This window comes from Mya arenaria, chromosome 6 (assembly GCF_026914265.1).
Source record: "Mya arenaria isolate MELC-2E11 chromosome 6, ASM2691426v1".
NCBI lineage: Eukaryota > Metazoa > Mollusca > Bivalvia > Myida > Myidae > Mya > Mya arenaria.
This window is the reverse complement of record NC_069127.1, coordinates 28,948,733-28,968,896: the sequence shown is the minus strand read 5'-3', so window position 1 is coordinate 28,968,896 and position 20,164 is coordinate 28,948,733. Positions and strand designations below refer to the sequence as shown.

General features: G+C 36.2%; 3 protein-coding genes across 4 annotated transcripts in view; 1 reads left to right on the top strand and 2 right to left on the bottom strand.

Moving 5' to 3' along the window:
• The window catches only part of LOC128238358 (tyrosine-protein phosphatase 10D-like), a 51,519-nt gene extending 49,520 nt beyond the window's left edge, over nucleotides 1-1,999 (bottom strand). Inside the window, exon 1 of the mRNA XM_052954205.1 lies at nucleotides 1,689-1,999. Coding sequence (XP_052810165.1) covers nucleotides 1,689-1,730 — 42 coding nt within the window. The 5' untranslated portion in view covers nucleotides 1,731-1,999. The remainder of the gene's footprint in view (nucleotides 1-1,688) is intronic.
• Nucleotides 1,769-12,991, top strand: LOC128238359 (biliverdin reductase A-like). Of its 2 annotated transcripts, none has more exons than XM_052954208.1 (8): nucleotides 1,769-1,831; nucleotides 4,042-4,177; nucleotides 7,585-7,701; nucleotides 7,994-8,091; nucleotides 10,038-10,151; nucleotides 10,626-10,809; nucleotides 11,288-11,436; nucleotides 12,388-12,991. In XM_052954208.1, exons 2-8 carry the CDS (start codon nucleotides 4,050-4,052, stop codon nucleotides 12,537-12,539), a joined length of 942 nt encoding a protein of 313 aa, XP_052810168.1. In that variant the 5' UTR covers nucleotides 1,769-1,831; nucleotides 4,042-4,049; the 3' UTR covers nucleotides 12,540-12,991. The 2 variants fall into 2 exon arrangements, with proteins under 2 accessions (XP_052810168.1, XP_052810167.1); XM_052954207.1 differs by lacking the exon at nucleotides 1,769-1,831 and adding an exon at nucleotides 2,120-2,155.
• On the bottom strand, nucleotides 12,965-17,320 carry LOC128238360 (uncharacterized). Its single transcript, XM_052954209.1, has 4 exons — nucleotides 16,958-17,320; nucleotides 15,718-15,884; nucleotides 14,303-14,380; nucleotides 12,965-13,611 (listed from the first exon to the last, which is right to left on the bottom strand). Exons 1-4 carry the CDS (start codon nucleotides 16,959-16,961, stop codon nucleotides 13,276-13,278), a joined length of 585 nt encoding a protein of 194 aa, XP_052810169.1. The 5' UTR covers nucleotides 16,962-17,320; the 3' UTR covers nucleotides 12,965-13,275.
• Between the last annotated feature and the right edge of the window lie 2,844 nt (nucleotides 17,321-20,164).

Here is a 20,164-nt window from a genome sequence, read left to right as displayed (position 1 = left end):
CCTATGATCTGATTAGGTGTTTCTACATTATTAAACACGAAATGCTATCTGGTTATAACTACACATGACAGTGAAATGCAAATTTTTGTTTTTCCCATTATTACTATCAATGAAAAATAGATATATTAATTGAAACAAAATAGCCTTTTGTTCTATCTTTGGTTGTGGTTAGCCAAATATGACCGCGCTTGCAGGATTTATAATTAATTAATTGAGATGACAGTAATTAACAACTTGATTTCAAAGGCTGTATGAAATTTAATTATTTGTCTTTCGGCCTTTCCATCACACTCGCTGCATTCTTGCATACATGTAAGTAGTAATATTCAAGAACAGTGGATGTTCAAGCAGTGTTTCTTTTTAACTATTTGGAGAATGGGGTCGAGACCTTTCTGATTGGGAATATTTGCCATTTCGACTTAATCTGGCAACAAACAAGAATACTTTAAAAAAAAATAGACAGAAAAAGATAAAAGATGAACTTTGTTTCTGAATACTCAAACATATATTATTTGCCCAAAATGTGAAAATAAATGTTATGTTTTAAATTTCTATTATTTCTTAAATGAAATATATATTTTTTATTTCATTTAAGAAATAATAATTATTTATAACATAACATTTATTTTCACTTTTGCGAAGTAATTGTATGCTTGAGCTATATTTGAAATTGTACCATATTGGTCAGAAAAAAACACACTGATTAGATGATAACAAATGCAACTTTATAAAGAAGGTGGAGGTGTTTTTTCACAGTTAAGGCTACCCATATTCTGACACAGACTTGTCAGAATAAAGCTAAGAGTAATAAAGGGCATTTTATATGCAATCTAAGAACAAATTTAAAAAAGTAAATGCAATCAATACACATATAAAATTATATAACGTTGAAATTTGTTTAAGTGTTTATGAAATGAATTGATTTTTGTCAACGAGAATCAAATGCTGACAATGTGGTTTATAACTTTCCCATCATTGTATAAACCTTTGTTAACACTGCATAAAGAGACAATACTTTCAAATAAAATAAATAATTTAAGGTGTACAAATAAGTAATTGTAACAAGCCATTGGTGTTGACATTTAATTATGATGTATAGTGACCCATACAATTTTGGTATCATTTTAATGAGTACCAATTAAGTCTTGCTGATAACTAATATGCAAAATTAACTGCCGAAAATGCATTACAGACTACATAATTGCAATTTGTATTTTGGTTCTTTATTCTGACTAATAGCTTATTTTGTCATTTTTTAAGACCATCAAAGCACATTTTAAAAAAAAAATCTGTATAATTTATACCATATATTCTTTCATTTTATAACAGTAACACATCAAAGTCCCTTAGAAATTATACCAATATAATTCACATAAATGAGTACCGGTATAAGATACCTGAACTTAAGTAAATCTCGTCATTGTAAATTGTTCGTACAGTATATGTACCTGTAAGGTACATGTACCTGTCCCGATCATCATAAGAAGTATATTACCGATGTTAACAGTTGTTGTCATGTTTTATAGCGTCCACTGCCGTGCCTGTGGTCAATTTTATTATGTGCATGTTAAACTAAATTTTGTTGAATTTTCAATACATTCATCAAAAATAAATTAACTAATTATATAAAAATACTATTATTAAAAATAATAAAAATAAAGCAGTTTCAAGTGAAAATAAATAAATACCTGTGTGATAAGTAAGAAGAGAGGCAGTACGTTATCCTGCATGTTTCTGGATTGTAAATTTCTAGAGTTGGATGGATGAGGTATCTGAGAAAACACCTGCCACACCTTGTCGATAAACCGAAGACACTTTCACTGCTCAAAAGGTAAACATTCCATTTCTTATCCTACAGATTCAAAAAATAATCCAGCATTAAACAGGCAGTTACAAAAAACGTTGAAAATATCAAATAGCAGACCATTCACATGAGTGTGACCTTAGATCGTGACAAAATACCGATTTTAAAACACGGCAATGAAATTAGTCATGTACATTGTTGGTGTGTCCCAATTTCCGTGTTGACGTCAAGCCTCGATTTGAGTTAGGTAGGGGGGTGTTTCCCAATTTATTTTTAGATTCATAGTTGTCAAGCCTGAAAAGCCTAAAATAGTAAAGTTAAACGTGCTCACACAGTATCTTTGGACGTCGTGTAAGTACTATTTTACAACGATTTATGGGGTTTTTCTCATCTCGATATGCTATTAAACGTTAATAATATGTATCATATCGATAAAGAATTTGCCTTTGCTTTTTGCATGCATAACTGTACAGTAGATCTGCATGTATGTTTACAAAGACATTCACAAATGTACATGTATACATACATATACAAGTTCACGTTGCAATTGATTTGAGCACCATGATTCTGTTATGTAAACACTTAATTGCAACGACATCTGTCGTTACAGTGGGAAACATTAAATAAAGGGACAATTTAATCAGATATTTCTAGCAAAAAGTGTTTTAACATAAAAGTTTGATTATATAATTATTATGTAAGACCGTATCTGGTATACCATAAACACACGAATACCTGTCATCATTTCATAATATAATATGATATTCCAAGTCGCGGCTCTGAGCCTGCATTTGGGTTGATTTATTGTAATCCAGAACCAATGTGACACGCATAGAGCATGATCGGGCCCCCATTTTACCGGTTATGCAGTTTGCTAGATTGTATGCAATTTTACAAGTAAGAGATTCAATATTCTATTTGTGTATGCAAGGCCAACAAAAAGTGACTCCCGTTAGGCAGATTCAAACCTGTGACATAAGGATAACAGCCAGCAGCTCTACTAACTAAGAAGGCATTGCAATCCCTCCGAGGTTGTCTCATGATACTTCATCCAATCATGGTTTAAGGATTAACCCCCCGTCACTGATGCCCATACACTTGGCCGAAATATATTACAAAGGACCACAAGTGTAAAAAGCTCCCCCCCCCCCGCCAAAATCGGCAAGTGATAAGGGCATGTTAAAATGGTCAAAATAAACATTGATAACCAAAATGGTAGAAAAGTTGTGCATTAATTACACCAAAGTGCTCTAGGCTTTAGGCTTTACTTAGCCTTTTGTTTTCTTGGGGAAGGACCCAGAAACTCCTTTGACATATTTTCCGCCTAGTTTCAGTGTGGTTCCTGAGGAATAGGGCGCATGCCCCTTATGTGCGCCTTCCCTAACGTCAAATCCTAGAAATCGCCACTGCTTATTAAGACATTGGATTTTGTAGAAATGCTTGACTGATGAGACTGTTATACGAGACCGTGATATAAGTGCATCTGTAAAAGAAATTTGTCACATAATTACAGAAATTAAACCTCTTTAGTTTGATCATGTCAAGAAAATAATAAACTACAGTCGAACACCGTTGACTCTAACTCACATGACTCGAATTCCTCGTTGGTTCGAACACGATGTTGAGGACCGATTTCTGATGTACTGAAGTAAACAATCCATGGGCCCTTGGTTCGAATTTCCCGAGGCTCGAGGTATTTTCGCCGGTCCCGGTGACTTCAAGCCAACGGGGTTCGATTGAATGGCCAATAGTTAGCCGAGTTTCACGTTTCAGATGCAAGGATGTTGATCCCGATGATTGCAATATATAATAAAGCTTAAAATTAAAAAAGGATCAGAATCAGTTTATTTGGCCATCAATGTCTTCATTCATTTCAGCCACATATGATACCTCATCGTAGAACAGATCTCAATTGTTTGAAATTTCAATTTTCTTTAAGTATTAATAACGCTTTAGCAATAAAACATCAATTTGCGATCATAAATTTGAAAAACTTCGATCTTATCTTTGGCCATGCTTCTTATAACACTGGTTTACAGGCATATAAGCAAAAATTGGCTCATTTAAGGACAAAAAAAATAATAAAAAGTCGTCAAAACGGTATATCTGTAAGAGTGCAGCTTCAACATGTACGGTATATCAATCAAAGCTACCATTATTTTTTTTTAAATCTGGCATTTCGGCGATCATGACAATTTTAATCCAAATATTATCAACTAACTTTTTTGAAACCATAGGACAAGCTATGCCAAGTGACGATGTTTTAGGCGTGGTGGTTATCGGGGTGGGGATCGCGGGAAGGGTTCGGATCCGAGACCTTGGAGACACCGCATTCCCGGAGCGAAAATGGAACCTCATTGGATATGTGTCCAGGTACACAGTTATTTTATTTAAATATTCTGACATGCGTTGTACGAATTCATCACATGAGTTTAGACCAAGGATGTGATGTGAAATTGTTTTCAAAGTAATTTTAGAACCATCTTGACAGAAACATTCTCATTCTTCAGCACTAGCGGATTCAGGGGGGGGGGGGGTGCACCCCCTAAAAACTAATAAAATACGCCCAAAATGCACCATTTCGGACTAGAAATTGTTAAAATGTTCAGGGGGAGCACTCCCCCCCCCCCCCTGCTAACACTTTAATCCAAATAAATTTCGTTTCTGTGGGAGAAAAAGTAAAAAGGGTACGCCACTAATATACGCCCCCTCTAACGGCGAATCCTGGATCCGCCCCTGATCAGAGGTTTGATATTGATAAATCTAACGCATCGCTCTGGTATACGTGAATGGACAGAAGCAACGATGATATTGTCAGTATTTGACCTCCAAATGATTTTGATATATCATCAGATTCAATCGCCGTATACTTATATTTGTTTTAAACATATTTAATATAGCAATAGTACAAAACATGTCAACGGATATAATTACATATTCAATATCCTGGATTGGAACGCTACAAATAGACTGATAAAGTTCCTCTCGATAATCGTGATGCACTGAATGACACCCTTTCAAAATGTGGTCTATAACATCATGATTCATGTGCGCTTTTAAAATGTGTTTTTTGTTCACTCCTCTATTAATTAAGTTGAGATCGTGCACGCGTCACATGTGCTGCGGTTCCATTTTTATATGATGATGCATTTCACTAGCGGATTCAGAAAAAAAAAACTCGTACAAGTTTACTTTATATGTCAATATTGGAGAAAAAAGTGATAAAATACGCTCAAAATGCACCATTTCGGACTTAAATTGCTACAAATTTCTTGGGGGAGTACCCCAAAATATCCCCTAAACCCCTTGCAAACATTGTTATCCATATACTTTTCGGTTAAGCGGAAGGTGCGCATGTAAAAAGGTTGCGCACCTAAGTTCCCTTCTCTCACGTCAATTCCTTGAACCACCTCTGCATTGTATTTGATCTCAAAAATATGGTTTGCTCCTAACTCGAACTGGAGATTTGTCGATACATGTACGTTCATCCTATTTTTTTTGAAATGTCGTTTTTTGTCGGTGGGAATAAAAGGGAATTTGATGACATAGAACTCGAGTCTTGTGTGTCCGTTCTCTCTTTACCGTCCGCCCTGCCACCCATAACGTGCTAATGTTCACACGTCCGAACCGGATTAAAACTAGAGAACAAGTGAGAAAGGCGCCAAAATAAAGAAGGGCGGACAATTAAACATTCGGTGCTAAGAAAGAGTTCCCTCCCTTGATAATTATTAAATTTTCTCAAAATTAGTTAACTTATTTATAGGTAGTACTCAAGAGCGTACTACGCAATAATCGGTATCCAGAGTCTTAAAATCGTAAAATGTTACGCATGATATTGGCCTACGATGGAAGGGTACTGGTACGCAAGTCGGGGGGATTACATAATTATTTGGATTATAACCCAACATATGTTTGTTCTTTTTTATTAACACACATTAGCCGTAGGCTGAGGTTGAGCTATTAGGATCGATGACTGTCCGTCGTCTGTCGTCCGTCGTCCGTCCACACTTAGTTTGTTAACACTCTAGTGATCACATTTTTGCCTCAATTGTCACGAGACTTGGTCAGGATGTTTGTCCCAGTAATTATTCGGGCAAGTTCGAATATGGGTCATCTGGGATGAAAAACTAGGTCACATGACCCAAAAATAGAAAAACCTAGGCCACAGCCCAAATATGGAAAAACGTTGTTAACACTCTAGTGGCTACCTTTTCAGTCCAAATATCCTGGAAATTTGTCAGAAAGGTCGTTCCGATGATTTCTAGCTCAAGTTCGAATGTGGGTCATCTGGGGTCAACAACTAGGTCACAGAGCTTAAATATGGAAAAACGTTGTTAACACTCTAGAGGTAACATTTTCAGCCCAAATATCCTGGAAATCGTCAGAAAGGTTGTTTCGATTATTTCTAGCACAAGTTCGAATATGGGTCATCTGGGGTAAAAAACTAGGTCACAGAGTCCAAATATGGAAAAACCTTGTTTACACTCTAGAGGTAACATTTTCAGCCCAAATGTCATGGAAATTTGTCAGAAAGGTTGTTTCGTTGATTTCTAGCTCAAGTTCGAAAAGGGACATCCGTGCTCAAAAACTAGGTCACCGAGCCCAAATTTGGAAAAAAAAAACTTGTTAACCCTCTAGAGGTACCATTTTATGCTCAAATATCCTGGAAATTTATCAGAAAGATTGTTTCGTTGATTTCTAGCTCAAGTTCGAATATGGGTCATCTGGGACGAAAAACTAGGTCACAGAGCCCAAATATGGACAAACCTTGTTAACACTCTAGAGATAAAATGTTCAGCCCAAATATCCTAGAAATTTGCCAGAAAGGTATTTGTTTATTTCTAGCTCAAGTTCGAAAATGGGTCATCTGGGGTCAGAAACTAGGTCAAAGAGCCCAAATATGGAAAAACCTTGTTAACACTCTAGAGGTAACATTTTCAGCCCAAATATCCTGGAAATTTGTCAGAAAGTTTGTTTCGATGATTTCTAGCACGAGTTCGAATATTGGTCATCTGGGGTCAAAAACTAGGCCACAGCCCAAATATGGAAAAACGTTGTTAACACTCTAGAGGTAACATTTTCAGCCCAAATATCCTGGAAATGTCAGAAAGGTCGTTTCGATGATTTCTAGCTCAAGTTCGAATATGGTTTATCTGGGGTCAAAATCTAGGCCACAGAGCCCAAATATGGAAAAAAAAACGTTGTTAACAGTCTTGAGGTAACATTTTCAGCCCAAATATCCTGGAAATTTATCAGAAAGGTTGTTTCGTTGATTTCTAGCTCAGGTTCGAATATGGGTCATCTGGGGTCAAAATCTAGGCCACAGAGCCCAAATATGGAAAGAAACGTTGTTAACAGTCTTGAGGTAACATTTTCAGCCCAAATATCCTGGAAATTTATCAGAAAGGTTGTTTCGTTGATTTCTAGCTCAGGTTCGAATATGGGTCATCTGGTTTGTGACAAATTATGTCACTCCAACTTAAATAGTGTAAGAGTTATGGCCCTTTGTAACTTTTTAAACAAATACATATTTTTCATGTGTTTATACACCTGTTTAAAGTATGAGACATAGTCTAGTTTCACTTGTGGCATACGGGCTTCCAGGCTAGCCATCGCATTGTAGTCACCTGAGAGTTATTGCCCATTTATTATAGAAAAGTCCAGATTTTTTAAAGTTTATTCAGGTGAGCGATATAGGGCCATCTTGGCCCTCTTGTTTTGAGGTGTTTTCTGTTCCATTTGTATCTATAAAAGTTCAATGCTTAGAGCTTGTCTTTTAGACGGACGTTGGAGATAGCAGATGCACACCAAATCACGGAAGAGGAGGCCCTTACGAGGCCGGATGTTGACGTCATCGTTTTGTGCACGGAACCTCACGCCCACGAAAGTGTTATAAGGTCAATCTCAAAACTATTAAAAGTAGAAATAATAGCATTTCTACTGTAAGAAAATCATGATTTGTTCAATGTTCATGATAATGTTGATAATATTTCAATCGTCGGTACCTCTCGAGTTGTGAACTTGTGATTGAATATTGAAAATGGAACAAAAATATGAAATTATATTAGATCTAAATATATTATAATTGTATTCGTTAAAATAACACAACTAAAAAAAATCAACTTCGAGAAGGAAATTAGTTGTATTATGTTTTAATCTACCGCTGCCTGTCATTTTGTGTTATCGCAGACGGGCCTTGGAGCACGGGAAGCACGTGCTAGTGGAGTTTCCGGTCGCTACGTCTGCCCGCGTCACCGAGGAGCTGTACACCCTTGCCGAACAAAAAGGTTTGCTCGTTTTTTTTGTTTTACTTTTAGTGTCTAGCAAAATAACACTATGCTAATAAATAGGCGGATTCCTAAGTATTTATTTTGAAACTAAGTAATGTTTATGTACTGTATTGTATATTAAAGCTGCACTCTCACACATTGAACGTTTTGACATTTTTTTTTATTTTTTGTCTTGGAACGAGCCAATTTTTGCGAAAATCCATGGAAACCAGTTATATAAGACTGCTGACAAAACATTAGATTGCAGATTTTTATATTTAAGTTCAAAAATTGATGTTTTATGCATATTTTTTAAACCATTAGTAAGCCATAAAACATTAATTTTCGAACGGAAATATGAAAATGTACGATCTGATTTTTTGTCAGCAATCTTTTATCATTGGTTTGCAGATATTTATGCAAAAATATGCACTTTCCAAGACAAAAAATAAAAAAAGTTGTAAAAATGGTATATCTGTGAAAGTGCAGCTTTAAAATGTAGCATTTTATAAGAGGAACTTTTTCACGTTGTACCCAGTTTTCAAGCTCATGTTTTAGGAATTTACAAACATTCTAATTGTCAAACTAAACGAAAAATATTAATGTTTTAAGTTTAAAAATCATGTATTTTTCAATAACTTATAAGTCAATGAAAATTAAGTTTTTTGAACAGTAATTATCAAATACTTATCTCACATTACCAGGGAGATACTGAAATTAGGAAAACAACTTAAAGCTGCACTCTCACAGATAAACCATTTTTACAACTTTTTTTTATTTTTTGTCTTGGAAAGAGCGTAAATGTCTGCAAGCAAATGATATAAGATTGCTGACAAAAAATTAGATCGTAGATTTTCATATTTCCAATTGGAAATTACTGTTTTATGGCTTAAACCGTTACTAACGGTTTAAGAAAATTGCATTAAACATCTATTTTTTAACTTAAATATAAAAATCTGCGATCTGATTTTTGTCAGCAGTCTTATATAACTGGTTTCCATTGATTTTCGCCAAAAAAATGTTCGTTCCAAGACAAAAAATAAAAAAAAGTTGTCAAAACGTAAAGATAATAAGCTTTTAATGGTGATCATTATCTTTTACTCATTCGACTTTAATGATCAAAGCAAAAAAAAAACCCATATGATTTGTGTATAGCTTTTAAAAAAGTTAGTTTTTTCCCAAATAATAGCTACGTGGCCACGAACTCCCCAATTTAAACGCGCATACTTTTCGCTAATACTTTTGATCTGTACACAGTTCACAAATCATATGCTTCTTCAAGGGCGTAGCCAGGCTGTACTGAATGTTACGCACAAATGTGAGAGGCTATGGGATGGGGAATCCCTGTAACCGTAGGGGGTTAAAGGGGGGGGGGGGCTGCTCCCCACGGAAAAATGGAACATGTAACTAACATGTTTAGCATTGATTTGTATTTGTCGGAATTTATATATATTGGAGGCCGACGACTGTAGCTACCAAATGATTTTAAGGCTCTGTTAGCTATCTAGCACAGAGAAACAATGCTTTCTATAGCTGATCTTCCCTTTAAGGTTTTATTCTGATGTCAAAACATAGCTTAGCCCTCGACTTTGATTCCATGTTTGGCCATTTTTTTCATTTTTCAAATTGATGTTACGCATGTGCGTAAGTGCGTAACGCTGGCTACGCCCCTGTTCTTTCAAGTGTATATTATTAGTATTATTTATTGATTTTTAATGTGTGGTTTAAAACCTTTAAAGCTTTATACCGGAGATAACTTTTCTCACCACTTTCCAATGATGACAATAATGTTCTAAAATGAAACGTAAATAATTTATTTTTAAAAGCCTACCCACCCTACCCGTTTTTGAAAAGGATTTAAACCTAATAAACCTTTTTTTGGCCTATGTTGCACCGAATTGTTTTCAAGGTTTGTGCATAGCAGTGGCTTCAACCAATTAAGAGGATCATTTGTTTTCCTGCAGGCTTGATTCTGCATGAGGAGAACATCGCCCTGTTGACGCCCTCCTTCCGGTTCCTGAACGAACGTCTGCAGGCCATCGAGCTTCCTATCACGTCCGCCGAGATCCATTTTACTGGTTACGTGAGATTTATGACATCGTATATTTTTGTGAATGGGTTTACTACGAGCTATACATGTACACTCATACTCTATGCAGCAGTTACTTCCCTTACTTTGCTCGTCAAGGGAGATCACTGCATTGCGGATTGATTTTCACTATGCGCACACGTGTAGCCAATCGGATCACCTCGGCCACTATCCAACATTATTAACCTCGGAAATAAAACGGCAATCGGAAGACCTCGGTCATTAAACAACAGAGTTGACTTCGGAAATAATACGACATTTGAAACACCTCGGCGATTACCCAACGAAATTATCTCGAAGCTTGCCGGAGATGGTCGAGTTGTTACGATTGACGTGTAGGAAGTACCAAAACTCTTGCTAAATATTTATTGGGTAGAGAAACAGAACGAGCGTTGACACCCGCTTGCGAAGCTCTTGACCTCTTTATGTAATATGTTGGAAGCAATGCTTACTCTTATTTCAGGAAGCTATAATGGTTGGACAGAGGATTTTGAGAAGTCTGGAGGCCCCTTTTGTGCGAATGTCAGCCTGTTACAAACCATATACGTGTTGCTAGGCAACTGCAGTCTCACAGCAACCGGAGGTCAACTTCAGGTCAACGATGATGGTTTCCTAGCAACGGCGAAACTCTCATGCGAGAAGTGCAAGTAGGAAGCCTTAAAAAATAAAATTATTACTGAATTTGATAATTTCTATTTTGCGTACATGTACCAGACTGATTGGAGTTCACAGTTATTGGTACCAGCTTCAGTCCGTTTATACCTGAAATGAATAATCTGTGGAGTTACTGTGCTGGTTGAACCTGAATATGGACATTGACAAACACAGTGTGCTTGTTTGTTTTTTTAAACATTTCTATTTTTAATTGAAATTCTTGGTCAATTATTTTGCTATCGATGAAACCTTATTTATTAACGAAATAAACTGATAAAGTTGTTTTTGGATTGTCCTTTTTTCGAAGAAACAAAGACGTTGACTTCGTCAGACAATATCCAACTTTGGCTCCAACAATTGAAAAGTAGTTCCCCTTTATTGACTGAAAAACAGACGAGCGTTGAAATTCACTTGCGGTATTCTTGCTGTTCTTTATTTCCTTAACAACCAGACACATTGTCATTTTTGCAGAGACATAACGATCACAATCAAGCGAACTCGCGAGAAGTCGGCTAGGAGCAAGGAGATAAAGTTCGTTATTGCGGATGGGACCGTTGTCAAGGATACACCCGATAAGCCCCCACCCACACCGCCTTCTTCTCAAGCTCCTAGAAAACCAGGTATGTGCATTGTTCGAGCTTAACTTAAGTCATATTGCTTTACTTGTATTTTCTTTTCAAGGAAAACTTCGATATATTAACATTTCATTGGTGTCGTTGGTGGCAACACTAGGCACATACTTGAATATTGGGTTTTACGGTAAAACCGTTGAAACATTGACATTAACTTTATTCGTGGTGCTATGACATGTGTAGTTTATTCCATAATCAGGCTTAAATATTTCTCGATAAAATTTCTAGTGAGTTATGCCCCTTTGAAGACCGTGAAAATGAAGAGCGATGGTGCTCAAGTTTTTCAATGATTTAAAACAGAGTTATCATTTATTACAATGTTTGGGGTGAGTATATTGTATTGTTGCATTTGTCCGTCTTTGTCACACTAGTCACTGCCAACCAGTCATTTGTGCCGTTTTATGATGGGAATAAAAAAAATTCAACTTCATTTAGAATGATAGTTGCCAGGTATTGGTGTTCCCCTCTTAACCAAAAAGTTATGGGTGTGATCCCCAGTCAGGGCTACTTTCTCATGGGATTTGGCCTCGCAAAGAGGACACCAGTACTGGTTTTACCTAGGAAACACGGACTCGAGAGTTATTCACAGCTTTCAGCAGTCTTCACAATAGATCTAGTTTTGGGAAAAAGTCTGAACTACAGTCGACCCCGTTGGCTTTAACCCCCAAGAACGGGCGAAAACACCTCAAGCGTCGAAAAGTTACGGGAATGCTTAAGAAATCGGTCCTTTACATCTAGTTCGAGACAACGAGGAATTTAAGACTCTCGAGTTCGAGCCAAAGGGGTTCGACTGTTACTTAATTTTAACGAATGATTGTCTTTCTAAAAAGAACCAATTGGCAGCTGTGACAGTCCTTGTTGTTTGTTTCATTATCAAATCAGTTAAGTATCAGTCAGTCATGTGATGGTTCCGAAGTCTTGCGTATATCTCTACTGTAGGTTTGTTTATGGAGGATTGGCTAAAGTTCGTTGCGGCCGTGCGGGAAACTGGTGACCATGCTGCCGGGGCCGCCCGTACGCGCCACTGCATCAGGGTCGCCGACGCTCTACACGCCTTCATGGGACTCCGCGGGGACGAGGCGCCTTCATGACCATCTGTGAGCGGCGGAAGGTCTGCGCGTACCGTCCAGACGATATTGACAGACACTATGTGAGGAAAGGCGTCTTTGGTGTTGAAATGTGTTAATTTCGTCTTTTATGGGGGTTTTTATCAGCATTTAAAACTCCTGAATGTATCAAAAAAGTATCAGTATGAAACTATTATGAAACATATACAGTACTTAACTATTTCATATCAGCCCCGGAAAACTTTAATGTTTAGTGTCTTAAATTTGATAATATATGTATTTATTCATTTAATATTTGAACGATTTAACAATCGGATACCTGATTCATTTTGTTAAACAGCCGTTCGGTCGATTTTCTCTTTCTCCTGATATTTGTACAATTGAACTATTTTTTACTACTTAATAACATCGTTCCGCTCTAAAACCAGAGGAGGTGTAACTCAAGGTGCTTATGATGAAATAAACATGATTTTATTTGTTTTAGTATAAAATATACAATATAAACATAAATTGAATGCAATACATGTACGTTTTGTATTGAATACAAAATATATCTGTAGTTCATAAATTGTAACAGCATGACGGATAAATACGGAGAGTATGAGTCACATTTGAACAGAGTCATATCCAATAAATAACAAACAAAAACAACATAAATCACTAGGGTCACTTGGTTCCCTGGCTACCGAGGGTTTTCATAACATATCACTCTATTATTCTGTCAAGTACTCGGAAAAATATCTCGTGAGTTCCTACTACGCTAGGATACAACCACACTGTTCACGTAGACGTTACAGTGGCCGTAGCAGCACGTGCTGTGTGGCGCCCCCTGACCTGAGGTCGCGCCCGTAAGTCGCTGGAGCGTCCCGCGGACAGACAGGTATACGGTGAACACTACTGACAAGAGTATGATAATGGAGCCGAAGGCCAGGTTGAACCCCTCCGTCAGCATCAGGCGGGGTCGCTCCTCGGGGTTACACGTCATGTAACCCGTACGGACTTCTTCGAAGCACTTGTTCAATCCCACGGCCGAGTAGCACACGTGCAGGATTCCGCACGTGATGTCTGCGATCACCAACGTGTACATGGCCACTGCCTGAATGAAAAATAAAGCAATTGAAAGATTCAGTACGAAGAAAACGTCATAAGTCTTCAGCACATGCGCACTGGCTAGCATATAGGCATTCGATAGACATTTCACGCTGAACACTAAAAAGTAAGCATTGATTTTTGGCATTCTAGACGATTTCGTCGAGGAGACGGACGCAGATAGGCGTCGAGTAACCGTTCTGGGGCCGTATTCAATAAGCGTTTTAGTAGCAATTTTCAACTATTAAAGTAAAAAATTGTTTTTTTTCTCTTGTGATTTCCAAGAAAACGAACAATGTTTGTACACTAAAACTACGAAAATAAGCATGAAAAAATGGTCTAAACAATATATGCATATGAATAAATCTGATGAAAAGTAGTGGATATTTTTAATAATTAATGTCAAAAAATACGAAATTCTCACTAAGTGTAAAATATTCACTCCAGATGCCTATTGTTTATGGCCCCAGTGGACCAAAAATAAACACTTTCTATCGGCTTGGAGTTTAATTTCACGATCTCACTGAGGGCAAGAACAAATGTGACTAAATTAATAAAAAATAAATAGTATCGGTATTGAAGTTTTACTACTAGTATATGTTTAATACATACGGCATGAATGGTTGATTGTTTCGACTTTACTTCTGATATGATGATAAGTTTGTGATATAGTCTTAGATTAGCCTATAGCATCATACCAGACAACGTGTTGCGGCAGGATCTGCTGCGTCAAACTTCTTGCATAGGCACAGACCCACGAGTCCAATGGCTAATGTCTGTTTATACGGAAAAAACATATCTATAGATATAATTTATGTATAATTAACTGTAAATAAAGTAAACGAAGAAGAAAACCCTAGAGCTGAAATTGATGGGACTTTGTTGGTGTGTGCTATTTGTGCATGTTACAAATTTTATCTAAAGTTTTAGAGACCTTACAACAAAATAAAATAATCTGACATACATTTAAATGCTTAAGCGTATTAAAGGGACTTGACACCAGATGATACCATTGCAAGAAAAAAACAGAAAATTGTCTGAAAATTACATAAATTTGATATCGTTGTGTACAACGCATTGAATCTTGGTTGTCCGGTTAGCGCAGAGGTTAGCGCACTCGCTTCTCACCTAGGCGACCCGGGTTCGATTCCCGGCTTGGGCGCATGTGAGTTTGGTTTGTGGTCACCAAGCCGGACAAGTTGGTTTTCTCCGGGTTCTCAGGTTTCCCCCACAACACAAGACCACACTCTCGCGTAAAATCGTGCCAACGAGAGTGATTAATATAATGTTGTAATAACTTGTTTCACAATCGTTGTAAAATAAATATGTTTAAACTAAAACTAATCTTTAAAACTACTTAATGATGTATCACATCGCTTACGACACATATATCTTTCGCAGATTTTGCATATTTTTCCAATGCGAAATTTACAAGGTTTGTCTACCACGTAAATTACAGTGAATTTAAAATTAGCTTCGGTATATGTATCTGTACTAGTCTCGGGACCTTCACATGCTTAATAGCATTCGGAACTCCTTGGCCATTTTTATCGAAAACAACCTCGGATGTATGCCGGTACATCAGTTGAAGTAGTTCGTATTTTTTAATTATTAATTAAATGTAGTGTTTTAGAGTTGCATTTATTGATCTAAGTTTAAATTGATTGCCAGTGAAGTGTATTATTGCAAACACAATTAAGATTCCCAAGAGTTAATTAAGTCATAAAGTTTAACTGCTAAATAAAATGCGATCTACTTTCAGCGGACTTAAACGTACCACTTTTTGAGTATGTAAACCGTCGAAATACATCCGAGGTTGTTTTCGATAAAAATGGCCAAGGTGTTCCGAATGGCTTAATAGAAAACACTATAAAATGGGAAACCAGTAGGCGCTATTTGTGAGCGGGTTAACTCAGCTAAGACAGCGATAAAATAGTATTCTAATCAATGTCAATTAATGTATTATCGTCCTCATGCTATCTCGTATTGACAACTCTATGCTTGTTTTAAGGAAAAACTGTATTTGCTGATTTTGGGACCGTCTGGTGTCTAGTCCCTTTAATTCCCTGATATTCACGTATATCTAATAAAAACAACAACATTTGAACCTTACTATGAGCCCTGTCCATATACCGGAAGCCGTTGAGTACGGGAAGTGTAAGTTTGGTATCGCGTACTTGAAGTTCATGACGCCACTTCCGGTGCATCCAATTCCCACAAACAGAAACAAGAACGCGAGCATGCGCACAACGTACAACACTCGGTCAATGCTCTTCTCACCTTTTAGATAATGAATGGAATATATCGTATTAATGTTTTAAAGCTGCACTCTCACAGATATACCGTTTTGACAACTTTTTTTTGTAAAACCAATGATATTGGATTGCTGGAAAAAATCAGATCGTAGATTTTCATACTTCCGTTCGAAAATGAATGTTTTATGACTTAAACCGTTACTAACAATTTCAGAAAAATGCATAAAACATCATTTTTTTTTACTTAAATGTAAAAATCTGCGATCTTATTTTTTGTCAGCAGTCTTATACTAGTTTCATGGATTTTCGCAAAAGTTTGATAAGTCTTGAAATCTGGATTGAGATATATTAACTTCAGAATTTTAAAGCTGCACTCTCACAGATTGAACGTTTTGACCACTTTTTTATTTTTTGTCTTGGAACTAGCCAATTTTGCGAAAATCCATGGAAACCAGTTATATAAGACTGTTGACAAAAAATTAGATCGCAGATTTTTATATTTAAGTTAAAAAAATGATGTTTTATGCATTTTTCTTAAACCGTAAGTAACGGTTTAAGCCATAAAACATTAATTTTCGAACGGAAATATGAAACACTACGATCTAATTTTTTGTCAGCAATCTTATATCATTGGTTTAAAGATGTTCACGCAAAAATTTGCTCTTTCCAAGACAAAAAATAAAAAAGTTGTAAAAACGGTATATCTGTGAGAGTGCAGCTTTAACAAGTATCATACAGTTGCATAGATTTTTGTCTGCTCGAAAATTTGCATCAAACACTAGGAAGTGATTTGAAAATAATAATACAAATGTATACATGTAAATGACAATTTCAAAAACAAGTGTCTAAGCCCCTTTACCTTGCCTAGGGCTTGAATCCATCATACCCTTTCAAGATTATTAAATGTTAGAACCCCGGAAATCAACATTTTTTTACCTAAATGTACTCGTGATTATATGGGTATAACTTGGTCAAGAAAGTATCTACAAGTAAATACATTAATGTTTTACTTATTTCACAACTCAATGATTACTTCAAAGCCAATTATTCTAAAAATACAGAAAATATGTATTATGTTAGTATAAAAAGTAAACTTACCCATTTTGAACTTCTTCCTTATTTCAGTCCACCATATTTGTGTAAACCTGTATATTTCCTTTGATGAATAATTGAATACTCTCACGTGAGTTTTAACTTCCCCGATCAATAATTGAATACACGCACGTGGGTCTTACTTCCCTTCCCGGATCTTGTGTCCTACGGGGATATACGTCACATATGACAATAGTCGCTGACAGACGTCACACTGATAGCTCAGCGGTAATTTTAAGTTAAAACTGATTTTTAATTTTATCACACATGATTAAACATCATATCAATCAAATTTCAGTGTTCTTTATCATCATCTACATTGTATTTATCTAAATTAATCAGCTTACTACATTTTGTCCTATTTATAAAGTGTTTACATGGAATTTCAATAAACATGTTTAACAGAATAACAAAACAATCTATCACATGTACAAGTCACAGTTTTCTCACATTCATTATCAACTTAAAGGGACTCACTCACGTTTTTGGACCAAAAATGAGTTTTCCTGTTAATGCATCTGAAAACACTTTTTTGTATAATTATTTTTATCTTTGATACCGAAATTGCAGATTTTTTTTTTACAATTAAAGTATAAAAAAACTGGTGTTGGGCAGTAGTGGAGGGCAAACCCTCGCCGGTACAGTCAATAAATAATTAGAAAACTGATACCATATCAACTCGCCCACAAGGACTCATACATAAGCTGATGAATATTTTAACCTTTTATGAATACATTGGTACCCTCACGTGATAATGTCAATTAACCAATCACGCTACAGCCTTTTGCTAAATGAGGTTATTGACGCTTTTTTTCAAAATCGTGGACTTCAAATACAATATTTGAGCATATTTAACATTTATTGAAGAGTTCCATATTTTAACCCTCCTTATAATTTTCCATACTTTATTTCGTAATAAAAAAAAATCAGTTATACTGCATTTTACAGACCATGAAATATTCCCCTAAAAGTATGTACAATGATGTGAAAATTTGCTGTCTAGAATGATACCATACTATTTTGGTAAAATCGTAAATGGTTTAATGTGTGAGGAAATAATATGTACATGTGTATTATAACAATTAAACTACTGAAACCACGCTGTATCGACTTATAACATTTGTTTTGTCCTTGATAACAATATTGACCTTGAAAACAATTTCGACCTTGACCTTGAAAAATTGTTGACCTTTAAACATTGACGACTTGATCAGTTCACTTACAATTTCAGTTCAAATAAAGGAGGAAGGTTACATCAACTATAACTTTATCTGTAATGTATGCTCGGTAATTTTATATAAACAGCAAGCAACACCTTTTCGAATGATATCAAATAACATCGGGTCACAAAGCATCATCTTTTAACATTATTGCCAATCATCGGATACCTTAACAAACGTTTTATTTCATGTTTGATGTACTTTTACACATCACTAATAGTCATTTCACAACGCGTTTATTCGCTTTTCATGGCCATTTGATAGGACTGTCCCCATTCAGCTTCACTGTAATATTCGTTCCGCTTTGTAATACTTCATTGCCTTGTATTTGTTACTTTACCGACACCGTCAATTTCTAAAACAAAAACATAAACTTATATTACTTATATTAAAGTATTGCTAATATCAGCTAATTTAACACTTTGTATAAAGAAAGTCAAAATACATTTATGTTACTAAAATAACAGCTCCAAGATCAATACAGCCCCGAATTGTTCTCCACAGATTGCAGTATCAGTCAGATTTGTGAAACTATCTCATGTTACCCATATATTCCTACCAACAGATGACGGTCTCCGTCAGAGATGGTTAAATAACTTGATACTTTTAGCCATGTTCTTACGTATGGCACAATTTGCAGGGGCTGGTCCTGGATTTGACATTTTAGGGTGGCGTAACTGAGGGGCGTAACCTTTTGACTTGCGTCCTTCCTTCAGAAATGAATTTTATTTGCTTTAATGTGTTGGAAGAATTCTTGGGGGTATTCCCCCAAGAATATTTTTACAATTTCTAGTCCTAAATGGTGTATTTTGGGTGTATTTTATTAACTTTTTCACCTATATTGAACTAACACTTGGACAATTTAAGGGGGTCGCCGGGTGCGCCCCTCCACCGGATCCGCTAGTATTACTTGATATTATACTATAATCTTACCCATCAAATCTTTATTGGCTTCCTCTTGGACTTTCTTCACTGCATTGTTGATAATGTCTTCCACGTATATTTTCACTGAAACATAGAGAAATCATTCAGCAAATAATACCCTTGTTTTCAGATGCTGAATTCGCATCTCCCAACTCACCGAACAAACAAACTTGTTAGGCAAATTATTAAATTTGGTATGATTCTAAGAGATCTTTCTGCAAAGCGACCTTGACCGTCAGTGAATGTGTTAATGAATAATGTATTTGTTGTTTAATTACTTATGCATGCTTTAAAAGTGTTGCATCATAATGTTAATAATATAATATCCTATCCACAAGTCAAGGCTCCAACGACCAAAGTGTTCAGTTGTGAGGCCTTGTGACTATATACAATAGTGGAATTATGTACAAGGGTATTGCTAGTTAAGTACTTATATGCAAAATAAATTGCAAAAAGCGCCGTTTATATATACAGTCGAAACGCGGTTGGCTCGAACTCCCAGGGACCGGCGAAAATACCTCGAGCCTCGGGAAATTCGAGTGCGATTGTTTACCTTCAGTTTAAAGAAATCGGTCTTTTACATCTAGTTCGAGCCAACGAGGAGTTCGAGTCAAATAACTTCGAGCCAACGGGTTTCGACTGTAGTCATTGCATTTTGTATGTTTGCTCTTTATTTCAGCTGAAATCGAACATAAACATGTTTGGTTCGAAGGCCAAACAATATCAATTTCGGTATAATAATCACACATTATATTTCTACATATAAAAACCTTACAAATGATATCAAAATTATATGGGTCAACAGGCAACCAAAGTGCAAGTACATAGGGGTTAAATACTTCAAACGCTATGGTTTCTCGTTCCCAACTCAAGTAATCAGTCACTGTATGGATAAAGGGACGGATCCAGAATTTGACATGAGAGGGAAGTGTGTGTGTGGGGGGGGGTAACTTAGGGGCGTAGCCTTTTGACTTGCGCTCCCCCCCATCATTACCTTTACCTTATATTTTGTTGGTTTAAAGTGACGGCCGGGGATTGCGAGTATTCCCCCCCAATACATTTCGAGTGA

Bases quoted from the DNA above. Each gene is read 5' to 3' on its own strand.
- LOC128238359 (XM_052954208.1), top strand. From the start codon at position 4,050: ATGCCAAGTGACGATGTTTTAGGCGTGGTGGTTATCGGGGTGGGGATC. The intron at 4,178-7,584 runs GTACACAGTTAT...CTTGTCTTTTAG, and splicing joins CTCATTGGATATGTGTCCAG to ACGGACGTTGGAGATAGCAG. The intron at 10,810-11,287 runs GTAGGAAGCCTT...TCATTTTTGCAG, and splicing joins CTCTCATGCGAGAAGTGCAA to AGACATAACGATCACAATCA.
- LOC128238360 (XM_052954209.1), bottom strand. The intron at 14,381-15,717 runs GTAAGGTTCAAA...CCGTATAAACAG, and splicing joins GTATATGGACAGGGCTCATA to ACATTAGCCATTGGACTCGT. The intron at 13,612-14,302 runs GTATGATGCTAT...TTTTTCATTCAG, and splicing joins CTGCCGCAACACGTTGTCTG to GCAGTGGCCATGTACACGTT.